Genomic DNA, 16,918 nt, shown 5'->3' with positions numbered 1-16,918 from the left:
ACGCTCTCGCATACCTGGACGATGTGATCGTCTACTCTCAAACTTTCGAGGAGCACCTCGATCACCTGAGAGATGTCCTGGGAAATCTCAGGGTGCCTGGCATCATGCTCAATCCCGCAAAGGTGCAAATCTGCCAGACTCAGGTGAGCTTGCTTGGATATCGAGTAAAACGGGGACAGGTGTCTCCTGATCCAGAGAAGCTTCGGGCGATCCTGGAGTTTCCTGCGCCTAAAGATGCGAGCAGCGTTCGCCGTTACCTTGGCATGGTGGGATACTATCGCCATTTCATTCCTAACTGTGTGCGACTGCAAGCGCCCTTGGCAAGATTGCTAAGAAAGTCTTCTCCGTGGATATGGGGAGACGAGCAGGAAAAGAGCTTTTATCAGCTCTCGCACGCTATCGCTGAGACGGCAGCTTTGAAGCTGCCCGACCTGAACCGCCCATTTGTTATCCAGACAGATGCCTGTGATATCGGGGTGGGAGCAGTACTCCTTCAGATGGAGGGGCATGAACTCCTACCTGTGGCATTTGCGAGCCGCGCCCCGACGCCGGCAGAACGCAATTACTCAGCGATGGAAAAGGAATGCCTGGCCATCATCTACGCACTCCGAAGGTTCGAGATGTACGTAGAGAGAACAAAGTTCACGGTCGAGACCGACCATATGGCCTTAACCTGGCTGAAATGCCTGCGTGAGCCCAGCGGGAGGCTTGCGCGGTGGGCCCTGCCACTGCAACGCTTCGAGTTCGAACTGCGTTACCGCAAAGGCACTACAAATGTAGTCGCAGATGCGCTGTCACGGGCGCCGGTCACTGACACCCAACCGGCTGGCCAGGACGAGGAGGAGGCAGAGTGGCAACTGTCTCCCCCTCTGCGGAAGGAGCTCGTTGCGGGGAGTGCCCCGTTTTCGAAGCCCCGAGAGCATGTGCACCTCGTTGGATCGGTGATCCCTCTCGAGGTTGCGTTCAGCAGAGAAGAGCTTGTCAAGGCTCAGCAGGAAGACTCATTCTGTCAGGAGTTGATCAATAGTCTTAGTGAAGACGCAGACACTCCGACGAGTCAGGCCAAATTGCGCTGTGAAGCCACTGGTAGTGTGGTTGGCGCTAACTCTAGTGTCGCTAGTATTGCGGCGAGTGAGTTGGAGAACTTCCTGCTAGACCGTGATGGAGCTTTGCTAAAATACGTGCCAGGCAAAGAGGCCTCGGACGAGAGTTTCAAAGCCGTTAATCCGCGCAGACTGCGGCGCGCCGCTATGTGGCATTATCACGACACAGACGGTCACGGGAGCGCTCCAAAGACATGGCAGAAGCTTTGTCGGTTCGCTACCTGGCCGGGAATGAAGGCTGACGTATGTAGATATGTACGAACATGCCACGTCTGCCAAGAGAGAAAGCCTAGAGGTGGAAAGGCACCTGGCTTACTCCAACCCATCCTAAGCACCAAGCCCTGGGAGATCCTGGCGTGCGATTTGATGGGGCCGCTGCCGCGCAGCAAACGAGGGTACAAATACGTGCTGGTAGTCACGTGTCACTTCAGTGGGATCGCTGAATTGTACCCGCTGCGAAAAGCGACTGCCCGGGAGATCCTGGCAAAGCTGTGTGTAGTTTTTTGCCGTTACGGCTTCCCAAATGTATCAGCAGCGCGAACACCACACAGGAAGAAGAAGGAGAAGAAGGTAAAGAGCGCTGTGTGAATAAGAAGAAGAATCTAAGAAGAATCTTCTTCCTGTGTGGTGTTCGCGCTGCTGATACATATGGATCGCAACCAACTAGCCCGACAGATGGTGTTATTCAAGGCTTCCCAAAGCGGCTGATCACTGACAATGCCACGTATTTTACTTTGAAAATTTTCCGTGATACGTGTGCAGCAATGGGTGTCCGGCAGCAGAAAACCACGTGCTACCATCCCCAGTCCAATGTGAGCGAGCGCCGAAATCGAGATATCAAGCCGCTCCTGGGCGCATATGCGAGATCGCACAATGATTGGGACGAGCACTTGGACGCCATCTCCTTCGCTCTGCGCACGAGCACAAATCGCTCGACCGGCTTCACGCCATCTTTTCTCATGTTTGGCAGGGAGCTGAACACGCCTATGGACGCAATTCTGATTGATGGTTCGGAGAGTGTCCGCGAAGTCACGGCAGATGTTGACGACTACGCAAGGCGATTGCGCGAGCGTTTGGCAAATGCCATTAAGGAGGCGAACCGCAGCCGCGCGAAGGCCAGGGCTAGTCAAAAGGCCACTTATGATCGCGTACACAGAGACGTGGACTTTCAGATGGGAGACCTCGTTCTCAAGCGCAATCACGCACTCAGCGATGCAACCGCAGGTTTCGCGGCCAGTCTAGCGCCCAAATGGGTGGGACCCTTCCTGATCGCTGAGAAGCTTTCGCGGCTGAACTACCGGCTGAAAGACCCGAGATCGGGCCGAATCAGCGGACCCATTCACGTGGGAGAGCTGAAACAGTACTTCCAGAGGGAGGTTGCTGTGGAAACAGAAACGCCACCCGCACAAGATTGTGCAGAGGCGAGCGAAGCCCAGAGAGATCTCTGCAGGCATCGCTATAATACCCGAAGCCAGCGAGCTCGCTGGGGCAACGGGAGAATGCCGAAAGCGTGAGATCACGCACACGGCGGCGTCGGTTGCCAAAACAGTTCGAGATCGAGCACGCGGCAAAGGAACGCCAGACGCGCGAGATCGCGCACGGTGGACCTTATGCAAGGAGGTCCTTGCCCCTGACGACACAATATCCGAATTGGGCGAGATCGCCGAATGTGACCCATGCCGACCACGGCTAAAGAACGCCAGACGCATGAGATCGCGCACGGTGGACCTAATGCAAGGAGGTCCTTGCTCCGACGTCACAATATCCGAACTGGGCGAGATCGTCGAATGTGACCTATGCCGACCACGGCAAAGCCTGGTGCGAGAGGTCTCGTGCCCCCCATGCCTGTGTAGATACACAAGCCGGTAGAGTTTCTGTACCCGGCGTACTGCAAGACGCCCGCTCGGAGGAACCGAGCCCCGCCGGCTGCCCTGATTTACGGCCCCGGCTTCAGCGACGGCCCCGGAGAGCGGCGCGCGACCGGGGATCGAGCCGCCGAACTTCGCCCCCATACCATCGCACGCGACATCGGCGGCGGTTTCGGAGCAGCGCGGGGCGAGCTGACGATGGGTGGCCTGAATGCGGGGCAGGCCGGCTTTCGCGGGCGCCATCCTGGTCTGGCCCGCTCCCCCAGACGCAGAGCTGCCATCCCGGGGCCCAATCTCCGGACAGGCGGCATGGACCTGCTGAGCCGCCGAGTTCGCTTCAGTGGGTGGAGGTCACTATTGAGAGAGGGAGGGTGTGGGGATCCATGTTGCCCCTCGCCCGCCGGATGCACCCTTCTCTCTCTCGTGGCCTACCGCGGCTCTTCCCCTGGCAGCCCCCGACTAGGCGCAGCAGCAGAGGGAGCGGAGGGGAGGCGCCCGCGACTATGCGTCGTCACGTGGGCAGCCCTCCTTACCCACCCCTCTCGGTTTCGGGCGCGCACGGGACACAGAGAGCCAGAGAGTTGACACCGAGACGTCAGAGAGAGCGGACGTGACACCAGCGGCGGCCCAGGTGACCCGAACTGTTCTGTGCCTGTCTCCTGTGCCTGTGTCCTGTGCCTGTTGCCTGCTGTTGCTACCTAAGCGCGACCGAGGGAAGCCATTGGGAGATCCCAATAAAAGGTTTTGCCTGCGGGCTTATTCCTCGGTGGGGTTGTTCTTCGCGGCCACAGGTGTGGTCGAGCTAGCAGAGTGGCGTTGGCCCTGAGTGCAGGGTCCAAACCGTGCCAGTAACCCCACACATCAAAGGAGAGTTCAGTGCTGCTTACCCCTATACACGACGATTATAATTTGGTCTTTTGTATCACTGCAAGTTCACATGAAGATACAACGAACGAGGGGCCGTCGGTGTCGAGAAAAATTGATACTCAAACCCACACCGCCATGTCAGCGCAGCGAAACGGCAGCCGCCAACATTTGTATGCTGCGTGGACAATGAATGACCATTCGTTGCTTCTGCATGCATTGCTGGCTTGAGTGAGACACTCATTGCAGCATGTTGCAACTAAGGTTGATGATGTCCAGTCTCTTATGTCACAAGCGCATGGAAAGGGGTGGGTGGCAAGCTGACGGCTGCGGAGAGGTCGATGCTTCACACACCGCCATGTTGGCTCGACTGGGGAGCGAGGCTTGCTAAGCCTCTCGCAGACTGCTGTTGCAGGCGATGCAACATCAAGTGTTCTGCGAACACAGTGGAGGCTTCACAGGCACAATCTGTGCAAAGCGGCGGTGATCCAACCATTTGTATTATGGCAAACTTGCGTGAAGCAGCAAGAGCAGAGGCGAGAAGCGAGCAGGCGTCACCTGCAAGTGCAGCGAACCGGCAGCTGCCACTAGGTGGCGGGCAGACCCTAAGGAGTGTCTAAAGGGCTTGAAGAGTATTGAAGGCAACATACTCCTGCTTGGAAAAGTAGTAAAATCATGTGAATGCTTTATTTTACTCCTTGATTTCGTGACGGTAGTAAAAGAGGGGGATTTCTTCATTTTTACTATTTACAGCCGGCTGTACTATTTTTGATTAAGAGTTTAAAAGTGAACAGTGGCCATTTGTACTCCTATTTGTGCTAATTCATATTTACAGTGCAAGAAAATCGCCACGATGCTGATTTCGAAACTGCGATAGACCAAAACTGAATATTTATTACAAGTTTTTTTATAAACATTGTTGATTAACTATCCGATGCAATGTGTCAATATTCTGGCCCAATTTCACGACAGCGAAGCTTCCGCAGTCCCGTGAATTTTGTTGAAGCGGGATTCAACTTTACTTGCAAAGGATCACAGAATAGTTCATTATATCGATAATTCAGTATACAAAACATGGCAGTAGGTAAGTCTGTCTGTGACTTAGCAGCACGAACATGGCGCACCTGCGCAAGGTGTGCACTTTCTGCTGGCAGCGCACTGCGCATGGGCGTAGCTAGGCCTAGTGCACTTTGCATCAGGGTCGCAGTGGAGCCAATCACTGCCTTTTATTCACAAGGCCTTTTCATGCGTTGCTTAGAGAGGTGGGGCTGCACGTGGGAGGCAAATATTTCATTCTTAATTACCATGACCCGGGAGGCCCTGCGGGCAGACGTAGGGGTGAACCCCAGAGTGAGAGGGTTTCAAATTGGGCTAGTTGGTAGTTAACATGGGCACACATAATTGCGCTTTTGAGAAAAGACTTGGAGCAACACAGGGGCGACACAAACTCTGTGTTTGTGTCGAGTTCGTGTCGTCCCTGTGTTGTTCCAAGTCTTTTCAAAAGTGCAGTTATGTGTGACCGAGAATGAGGTCTGTTTTAATCACCAAGCCGGGTCTAGCCCGAGAGCTCCTCACGCACCAACGGCCACTTTGTTGTCGTTTCGGCTGAGCGCGGGGGCCATGCATTGCTAGGCACATGGCAGTGTACAATACAGACACAAAAGCACAAATAATTGTTGAAACACAATTTTGTCAACAGCAGCAACAAAAATTCAAAATCGAGCGTGCACACAAATGGAACCTCTCTACTGAGAATTTATGTTAAAAAGCACTCCAGTCTTTCAGAAAAGGAGTCATGCTTTGATGTTGAAATGACGTCTTCTGGTAACTTGTTCCAGTGATAGATGGTGAGAAATGATGAGTGTCTAAGGATGTTGGTATGTGCAGACAGGAGTTCGATTCTGAAAGGATGGTCTATGCTCAGATATATACAGTGGGCAGGGCTGATATAGCATGCAAGGAATTGCTATCGTACAGTCTGTGAAAATAAGGTAATAGTGCTAGCAGTCTTCGCTTCTTACGTGGTGAAAAGTTTATGGATGCTTTTGTAGCAGCTGTGCTGGAATGATGTGAATAATTTTTAGTTATAACTCTAGCTGCTTTATTGTGCACTGCCTTTAACCAAGGGGGGAGGCTGGTTGTAGAAAAAAAAAAGATTAGGGAAGTCATGCTTCTGACATCTTCAGGATTTCTATCCTCCAAAATTTCTTGGCATTATTTATTACACTCTCATACATAGCAGGCAACAGAGCAGAGGCTGCAGAAAAAGTGCGTCCACAAATCCGTGCTACTCCTCCAAGTATGATTCGTTTCTTAGAAGCCTTGGTTAGTGTTTGGGCAAAAATGAAGAGCTAGTGTTATGAATGGCGGTTAAAGCTACCTACGAGGCGTCTCCCTTATCTCTCGAATGAACCTGGTAATGTATGCAACAGCTTAAGGGGGGACAAACGTCTTAAAGCTAGCCTTTTTATTTATGGCTAGAATCTCATGAATTTTTTGCACACAGATGTGTTTTTCTCTTCTGATTCCAAATATGTAATCGTAACTGAGATGGTGGTCTTAGATCAAAAGTTATCATAAAGTCTAGAGTGTAATTAGGTAATTTCTTATGCAGCTTTAATGAACTTTTTCACTGCATTTTGTGGCTTTTAATTACATGAACTGATAGCCAGAGAGTTCCCATACCTGATGACATTCTTACTTTTTTGTTTAGGCCACATATAAATAGCAATTTACAGTTAGCTTAACTAATTGCAGTGTGAAATACTGCGACCTTTTACTCTTGACATGGGATGTCAGGACAGAGACAGAAAACACGTACACACACAGAGCGCAGAACTTCCAACTTTTATTCGAAAAACGCTGCGGGCATTACCTTTTATACTCTCTAAGCAAACACCATATGACACAGCCGGGATAAAAACAGATAAGTATTGATCGTTACATCAGAGCGCCAATCTAAACTACACCAGTGTGTGCAAGCTTATGCACCATTGAAACCTTGATAAAAGGATAAAAAGGAGTCGTGAAGATAAAGATCCTAAAAGTGAAGATAATACCAATACTACCAAAGAGGCATCAACAAAACACTGTACTACTAGCGCAACCTACTCAGCAAAAAGGGATGAGACGCGGAACCAACAGTAATAACAGTAAACGATGAAGGTGCAAAGCCACTAAAAACACGTAAGCTAAAAAAAACTAAGAAAAACACCGAGGCTAAAACTGTGAAACTGAGAGTGAATGATGGAGACAACAAACAACAAAGGTAAAGGCGACGCGAGCAATGAAAAGGCGAAACCAGGCTAAAAACTATGAAGGATGGCAAAAAAAACAAACAAATAACAAGAGTACAGGTGCAGGGTTAAAATGGACGGTTTAAAGTGTTCCTTTCTAAAAACGAGATTTCTTTATCAGAAAGCATAATGGACGGTGTGCTCACACAATTCTTCGAATTCTTTGCGATTAGAAAGGCCTCAATTATCTCCCTTTCCGTTTTGGTTCTAGCCATCGCGAGGAACTCTGTGCTTTCGAGAAACGGTTGACAATCACTTTTTTCGCACTTCTTAGAATGTAAAGCTAAATTTCCTCCGGAGTTGGTAGAAAGATTGCGAACATGTTCAGCCGCCCTCTCATTAAAACATCGCCCAGTTTGTCCGATGTACATCTTTCCACAGAATAATGGCACCTGATAAATAACTTCTCTGGCACATTCAGTGTACTCAAGGCTGTGATTTGAGGTGCATCTTTGCTGTCTATCATCTTGGTTCATGGTTGCATACAGTTTAGCAAGCTTACAAGGCGCCGCAAACACGAGTTGGACGCGTACCTTCCTGCAACTTTCTTTATATTGTGAGACACTCGGTGCAGGTAAGGCATGACACACACTGGTTTTCGGTCTTCGATCGTTTGGCAGTTCGTATTCTTCATCTCTGTAGCAGACTTTCACAAACACAGGCTATCAATTGCGGCGGATACCCGGCAGCATACAGCCTCTCAATCTGACGCTTAAGACTTGAGCTCATTCTGTGCTCACATGACTTCTTGAACGGCAGGCAAGGTGAACAATCGCTCTTTTAACCAACTTTGAATGCACACTGTAAAAGGGTAGTAACTGCTTGTTCATTCTGGGGTTGTAGGACCAACAGATATGTGAGGGCGTAAATTCCAGACTAATATCCAGAAACTGGATTTGGTTGCCTTTGGGCAATTCATGTGTAAAATTAAGCCTTCACCTGACCATTGCGTTTGGAAGCAGCCAGTGCCATGTTGCACTTGAGCGTCCTGAATTGGCGCTGCACAGTCATGGCACCGCCACTGAACTTTATGAAACTGGTGCAGCCAAATCAAACAGTCCTTGTATCGAATGTTCCGCTGAATGTGAGTTCGATAAACGCAACCAGAAGTGTGATACTTTTGCATGGCATTTTGAAGCGGAGATTCTGACTGTTTTGTATAAACAGTAATTCAGTATACCAGGGGCGAACTATCGATGTGTTAGCTGCGAAACAAATGCTGTAAGGTCACCATAATGGAGTGGTGGTTCGACAGAGTGACAGATGCCCAAAGAACCTGGTAGGAACATGAGGGTGAGGTGAGAAAGCCAGCTAGTGACTGCAGTTGGTGCGAGGCAGCTGACCACTGGAAGAATTGTGCTTCGGGAAAGTGGAGTTGGAGGCCACAGTGGCTGGTAAGAGCTCTGCCTGCAGGTCTTGTCAGGCCAGTGACTCTGATGCAGTTCAGCGTGGCTTCGCTTGTTTCTTGTCTGCGCCGAAGCATGAGTGCTTGCCTCTTGAAACATGCGTTAGGTTGCACCTGAAAGTTTGGGGGGCTGTGTGTGTGTGTGCAGATCGGCAAGCACTATGAGCTGCTCAACTACAGCGAGCATGGCACAACGGTGGACAACGTCCTATACTCGTGCGACTTCTCAGAGAAGCGGCCTTCTGCAGGCAGCATCTCCTCCCCCGCTGCTGTGCGCTCCCCTCGGCCTGTGAGTGTTGCTGCGTTCTCTTGCTACCATGCGTGCCTAAAGAACGAAAGGTCATGTTGCCATTCAACATGCATCAAAGCTGGTCACCGCTACTCTTGAGGAGGTGTCTGTCAACCAGGGGACTCCCCCAAAACGTTGGCCCCACTTCGTGTGCTTAGAATTTGTGTGGAAATTGCATGGGGAGCCTGAACACCTGATCGTAGCCTTCAGATTGCATTTATAGCTGACTGGTATTGGTATGTGGGGTTTAATGTCCCGAAACGACGCATGGGGCCAGGAGAAGTGTAGGGCTTGGGATTAACTTTGACCACCTGGGGTTCTTTGACATGCAGTGTCAGCCATTAACCCCATTTACCAGTACCAACCCAGGCTACAACCTGGTACTCCCTGTGCAGTTTTCATACTCTGGAAAGTGCACAAGGAGTCTGGATGCGAGGCAGTTTAGTGAAGCAAAGGTTGCAGTATGGAATACAGTTGAGCACAGTGATTGTGGTCCCATCTTTAGCGAACATTGGGACAAGTGTTGCAGGCTGTGTAGGCTGTTGGGTAACTATTCTGTCCGCTTCATGCATTCAAATTGCCGGCCATGTTTTCCTGTTTAAGGGCATAATTTTGGTGGCATCCTGATGCAGACAAGTAGTCAATCTAGGTCTCAAGCAGAGTGCACATTTGCAAACTGCACCGCAAGGAGAAAAGTTGGCAGAGACATTTACTTTATTTACACAATTTTAAGTCGACTCAAATGTAAGCGACCCCCCGATATCGCATGTCAGAGAGAGCACGATAGCATTATTTGGCAGCCACACACATGTGTGCCCATGGGCACATTCCAGAACAAAAATTTATTAGCCACCGGACTACTCGTCCACATTTGGGCTGCCGTTATCATCGCTGCTGCGGTTCCACCTCACCTCATTCTAACATCATCATCCCGCAAAATCTCCCACTTCGCAAACAACCACAGCACGTGTGGTCTTGTGAAATCCCTCACTTCACAAACAGCCACACGACGACATTGCCTGGAATAGGCGAAAATCTTGCCTCGCTGTAGCCGCCGCACCTGCCTTTATCACCCGTTTTTTGACGTCGAACTTGCCGCCCAGTGCGCAGTTGTTTCTTACTTTGGTGGAAACAATCGTAGCTATCTTGAATGTAGCTGTGAATGGCAGCCAGGCGCTTACTGGATCCGGAGCACAAATTATGGTTTTTGACAAAGCGCTGCATTAAAAATTGGTAAGATGTGGCTGGTAGTCATCAAACGCATCAAAGCTGAAGAGAAACTATGCGTGAATCATCTCTTCTAACAGCTACTGACACTCCCCTGAAGCATTGCTGTTTCGAGTGGCAGTGCTGCCGCAATTGGAACAGCGGCCCTTCCGTTAGCTATCGACACTTCCTTGAGCACAGAATGCGCAGTTGAAAGTAAAGAAAAAAGAAAAAAACCATCCGTAAAAGTGCACAGAACAGCCGAAGGCTCCTGGGTAGAGCTGTAGAGCAAACATAAAATTGCAACCACGCTGTACCATCCCTGATATCTTGTTAGCCTTGCCTTTATATATGGTGCCATACCTTGGTTTCGATTGTAAGTTGACCTCTGCAGTCCAGATTTTCAAATTTCAAAAATGGCTCTACTTAAAATCGTATAAATACGGTAAGACTGCTTACGTGTGAGAAGGTGTGAGCCCGCCCGCTCACTTTGTGAATGCACTCTCTGTGCGCTGCAGCGTGATGTGATCCAATGTCACGCAGCTGCAAGTTCTACTTCTGCATGACTCTGCGTAGCTGCCACCGCACCCCTTCTGATCTGCGTGCTAACTTCTTGACAGCAGTCACGACCATACCGCAGCCCATGCTCCGCCTTAAGAGTACGACGCAATAGCTAATAGGTTAAAGCACATGTATGCAAAATTGGTCTTTCTCTACTTAGCACTCATAGCTCCCTGCAAGTCCTTATGCCACTCCTGGTGCAGTGGCTAAGCTGTGCACCAGTGTCCTAGGATGGCAGGTGCTGCCACCATTGGGACCTGTGCGATCTAGGTGGTCCCGAGCAACCTCATGCAACCAATCATTAATTTAACCGCCACATGCTAGGTTGCATAAGGACGCTGTCTTTTTATGGGTGCCATCGAGTATTATTGCACACACACGCATGTGGGCGTTTGCTCAAGTAAGGTTTGCACCTTTAAAAAAAGGCATGAAACCTACCTGAAATCAGTTAGGTCGCAAGCTACAGAAAATGAAATTATTTGCCGCTACCAGAAAATAGTACAATCACATAGATTTGCATTTATGAACTCGTGCCTTCAGTACTCGCCTGGTTGAGAAATTATGCAGAGCAAACAATCTGTCAAGCCTGGCTGCAGCCTAGCCAAGTAGCGAATATCGCTGTGAAGGTCAAATAACTTCGGTGTCACCCATGCTGCAGCTTCTTACTACAGAGCTGATATTGGTGGTTGTATGCCAGCAAAGCATCTCACCAGTGTTGGAAAGTTCCAGCAGTTCAAATTGTTAGATGGCTGTCCAACAGGTTACATGAATGGCTTACTAGCAGTGTGGTTAATTAATGCAGTTTTTCTAATGTGACCAGTAATTTTTGAGTATCCCTGATCTGAGAAATGGCGCACTGCAAGTGGTTCAAGAGCATTTTCTGTCGCTTGTGCTAGTGCAATAAAAACAAAGCAAAAAAACCTTGCAGTGTCTCTTGTTTCAGTGCAGGTGGAACACAGAAGGCGGCTGTGTGCTATGTGATGATGTCAGTGCATGTTAAAGGGATACTGAACCAAACTTTTGGAGCTGCTCTTTTGCATGTAAACAAAAGCTTGACTGCTAAAATTGATAAATATGACAAACATTTTAGCGAAAAAGGCGGATAACATGCTTTTTTTCGCGATTTATTGCCGCCTGGTGGCAATAAATGGCCTGGTGGTGGCCGCCTGTGGAAGCTGCGACTAGACGTCATAACACCCGCGCGCCCACTGTTCCCGCAGAAGCATGATTGCCGTCGCTACTCGCGGCTTTTCTATGTCTGTCGTCTGCTCACGGCATACACAGATATGTCAAAATGTTAATCGATGCTGTCTACATACCATAACATTATGCACGCTTACGTCCGCTAAATGCAGCTACTTTGTCCGGACCTTGTGCCATTTCTAGCATTCTCGCTTTTAAAACAGCAGCCCGACGATGTTCACACTAGTGGCGCCATCTGGTGGTTAGGAGGGGAAGCATTGTTGTCAACAAACCGACACCCCTCTTAGCCTAAAGGGTGCAGAATCATCACTCTAAATAAAAAATTAAGCAAATTTATTACTCTTAAGTTTTCTTATGTGCAACAGCTGATGAAGCGAAAGACTGGTGGCCCATTTATGGCCAGTGAACGCGCTGAAGAAGCCAGTAACAACGACGCAACCAGTCCGAAAATATGCACAGTGACGACTAGATTTCGGTGTAATCACATTCCGAGAATATATATTCAGCCTTTTTGTTCAATTCTCAGATTTTGCTTCAGTATCCCTTTAAAGAAACCCAGGTGTCCCTCATAGCCTACATGTTGCTTTGGAACATTAAACCCCACAATTCACAATTGTCGTTGAAATGTGCCCAGCACTTTTTTGTTATCTCGACCTCATGCTTGTCTTGTTTGTCATTTATTTTGGCAGGCATTTTACTTGTACTGTTTAATATTTTATCAGTCGTAGTCACGAAGAACAAAATCACATATGTTTGTGTGTTGATATCAAGAGTTCTGGGTAAGTCTTCTCATTGTTTAGGTTTTAACGATTGTAGCATAGATAGTGTATAGCTTTTTCTTGACCACTTGATGGCCCTCTCCTATGAGAGGTGACAGGTCGAGTGCAGTGCGCTGCGTGCATGCTTGACCGACTAGCGGGGTTAGAGCACAGCATCATGTACACTGAGATTTGTGTTAATCTAGGATCTTTGCATGACTATTTGGTGCTATAATCATTCACAACTAAGAGTTAAATAGAGTTAGGTGACTGATACCCAGTGGCATATTCGCACACCACTTAAAAATGTAGTGATGCAGCCATTAATGAAAGCTTTGTGCCTTAGAAAAATGTGAGACTCACTGCAGCGAAATGGCAGGAAGCAGAAAAGGTTGCAGTGACCAGTGCGTTATAAAAGCGGTGGTTGTTGCAGGTGACGAGGCGAACGTGCAGTTGCCGTGCTAACCCGATTGGGGCTGCCGGCTGGGAAGGCACAGCACTTTTGCACCACGGCTCCCTCATCAAGCTTGGCTGCCTGCAGTTTGTCTTTAGCGTCACCGAAAGCCAACAACAAGCTCTACGCTGATTAGAAGACCCCATCCCCCCCCCTGTACAGTCAAACCACCTAATAAACAATGTGTCACAACTGCAGTCGAACCAGAATATATCGAACTTGAAGGGGATCACGAAATAGTTTGATATATCGATGATTTGACATAAAAAGTGGCACTAACTAAGCTTATTTGCAACCTGGAAGCAAGAATACATTGCAACTTATATATCGATATTTGATGTATAAAAAAGGCAGCACGTAAGCTTATTTGTAACCTGGAAGAAGAATACATTGTACCTGATATATCAATAATTTTAGTATCAAAAATGCAGTACCTAAGTTTTTTGTAACCTGGAAGCAAGAATACATTGCACCTGATGTATCAATGATTTGATATCTACAAAATGCAGTAGATACGCTTACCTGTAACCTGGAAGCAAGAATACATTGCACCTGATATATCAATAATTTGATATATAAAAATGCAGTACGTAAGCTTATTTTAACCTGGAAGCACCTGATATATTGATGGTTTGATATATAAAAATGCGGTACATAAGCTTATTCGAAACCTGGGAGCAAAAATACATTGCACCTGATATATTGATTTGATATATAAAAATGTGGTACATAAGCTTATGTGTAACCTGGAAGAAAGAATACATTGCACATGATATATCGATGATTTGATATATAAAAATGCAGTACATAAGCTTATTTGTAACCTGGAAGCAACAATACATTGCACCTGATATATCGATGATTTGATATATAAAAATGCCGTACGTAAGCTTATTTGTAACCTGGAAGCAAGAATACATGGAACCTGATATATCGATGATTTGATATATGAAAATACAGTACATAAGCTGATTTGTAACCTGGAAGCAGGAATACTATGCACCTGATATATCGATGATTTGATATAAAAAAATGCGGTACATAAGCTTATTTGTAACCTGGAAGAAAATACATTGCACCTGATATATCGATGATTTGATATATAAAAATGCAGTACGTAAGCTTATTTGTAACCTGGAAGCAAAAATACATTGTACCTGATATATCGATGATTTGATATATAAAAATGCGGTACATAAGCTTATTTGTAACCTGGAAGCAAGAATACATTGCACCTGATATATCGATGATTTGATATATAAAAATGTGGTACATAAGCTTATTTGTAACCTGGAAGCAAGAATACATCGTACCTGATATATCGATGATTTGATATATAAAAATGCGGTACATAAGCTTATTTGTAACGTGGAAGCAAGAATACATTGCACCTGGTATATCGATGATTTGATATATAAAAAAGCGGTACATAAGCTTATTTGTAACCTGGAAGCAAGAATACATTGTACCTGATATATCGATGATTTGATATATAGAAATGCAGTACGTAAGCTTATTTGTAACCTGGAAGCAAGAATACATGGAACCTGATATATCAATGATTTGATATATAGAAATGCAGTACGTAAGCTTATTTGTAACCTGGAAGCAAGAATACATTGCACCTGATATATCGATGATTTGATATATAAAAATGCGGTACGTAAGCTTATTTGTAACCTGGAAGAAAGAATACATTGCACCTGATATATCGATGATTTGATATATAGAAATGCAGTACGTAAGCTTATTTGTAACCTGGAAGCAAGAATACATTGCACCTGATATATCGATGATTTGATATGTAAAAATGCAGAACGTAAGCTTATTTGTAACCTGGAAGAAAGAATATATTGCACCTGATATATCGATGATTTGATATATAAAAATGCAGTGCATAAGCTTATTTGTAACCTGGAAGCAAGAATACATTGTACCTGATATATCGATGATTTGATATGTAGAAAATGCAGTACACAACCTTGTTTGTAACCTGGAAGCAAGAATACAACGGCACCTGATATATTGATGATTTGATATATAAAAATGCGGTACGTAAGCTTATTTGTAACCTGGAAGAAAGAATACATTGCACCTGATATATCGATGATTTGATATATAGAAATGCAGTACGTAAGCTTATTTGTAACCTGGAAGCAAGAATGCATTGCACCTGATATATCGATGATTTGATATATAAAAATGCAGTACGTAAGCTTATTTATAACCTGGAAGCAAGAATACATTGCACCTGATATATCGATGATTTGATATATAAAAATGCGGTACGTAAGCTTATTTGTAACCTGGAAGAAAGAATACATTGCACCTGATATATCGATGATTTGATATATAGAAATGCAGTACGTAAGCTTATTTGTAACCTGGAAGCAAGAATACATTGCACCTGATATATCGATGATTTGATATATAAAAATGCAGAATGTAAGCTTATTTGTAACCTGGAAGAAAGAATATATTGCACCTGATATATCGATGATTTGATATATAAAAATGCAGTACATAAGCTTATTTGTAACCTGGAAGCAAGAATACATTGTACCTGATATATCGATGATTTGATATGTAGAAAATGCAGTACACAACCTTGTTTGTAACCTGGAAGCAAGAATACAACGGCACCTGATATATTGATGATTTGATATACAAAAATGGCAGTACATAAGCTTATTGTAACCTGGAACTGGAATACATTGCACCTGTTATATGACCGATTTGATACAGAAAAAATGCAGTACAGAAGCTTTTTAGTAACCTGGAAGCAAGAATACATTGCACCTGATATATCGATGATTTGATATATAAAAATGCAGTACGTAAGCTTATTTGTAACCTGGAAGCAAGAATACATTGTACCTGATATATCGATGATTTGATATATAAAAATGTGGTACATAAGCTTATTTGTAACCTGGAAGCAAGAATACATTGCACCTGGTATATCGATGATTTGATATATAAAAATGCGGTACATAAGCTTATTTGTAACCTGGAAGCAAGAATACATTGTACCTGATATATCGATGATTTGATATATAAAAGTGCAGTACGTAAGCTTATTTGTAACCTGGAAGCAAGAATACATTGCACCTGATATATCGATGATTTGATATATAAAAATGCAGTACGTAAGCTTATTTGTAACCTGGAAGCAAGACATACTGCTGGAAGCAAGAATACATGGAACCTGATATATCAATGATTTGATATATAGAAATGCAGTACGTAAGCTTATTTGTAACCTGGAAGCAAGAATACATTGCACCTGATATATCGATGATTTGATATATAAAAATGCGGTACGTAAGCTTATTTGTAACCTGGAAGAAAGAATACATTGCACCTGATATATCGATGATTTGATATATAGAAATGCAGTACGTAAGCTTATTTGTAACCTGGAAGAAAGAATATATTGCACCTGATATATCGATGATTTGATATATAAAAATGCAGTACATAAGCTTATTTGTAACCTGGAAGCAAGAATACATTGTACCTGATATATCGATGATTTGATATGTAGAAAATGCAGTACACAACCTTGTTTGTAACCTGGAAGCAAGAATACAAGGGCACCTGATCTATTGATGATTTGATATACAAAAATGGCAGTACATAAGCTTATTGTAACCTGGAACTGGAATACATTGCACCTGTTATATGACTGATTTGATACACAAAAATGCAGTACAGAAGCTTTTTAGTAACCTGGAAGAATACATTGCACCTGACATATCGATGATTTGATATATAAAAATGCAGTACGTAAGCTTATTTGTAACCTGGAAGCAAGAATGCATTGCACCTGATATATCGATGATTTGATATATAAAAATGCAGTACGTAAGCTTATTATAACCTGGAAGCAAGAATACATTGCACCTGAT

General features: G+C 45.4%; 1 protein-coding gene across 1 annotated transcript in view; it reads left to right on the top strand.

The window, feature by feature from the left end:
- Positions 1-13,204, top strand: part of LOC149325849 (PHD finger protein 12) — a 74,904-nt gene extending 61,700 nt beyond the window's left edge. The window contains exons 10-11 of the mRNA XM_089563153.1: positions 8,685-8,825; positions 12,987-13,204. Coding sequence (XP_089419279.1) covers positions 8,685-8,825; positions 12,987-13,139 — 294 coding nt within the window. The 3' untranslated portion in view covers positions 13,140-13,204. The remainder of the gene's footprint in view (positions 1-8,684; positions 8,826-12,986) is intronic.
- The last annotated feature ends 3,714 nt before the right edge of the window (positions 13,205-16,918 follow it).

Source organism: Amblyomma mixtum, chromosome 10 (assembly GCF_055824585.1).
Source record: "Amblyomma mixtum isolate Tamu chromosome 10, ASM5582458v1, whole genome shotgun sequence".
Classification (NCBI taxonomy): domain Eukaryota; kingdom Metazoa; phylum Arthropoda; class Arachnida; order Ixodida; family Ixodidae; genus Amblyomma; species Amblyomma mixtum.
The sequence above is the reverse complement of the archived record's forward strand: the minus strand, read 5'-3'. Positions and strand labels throughout refer to the sequence as shown.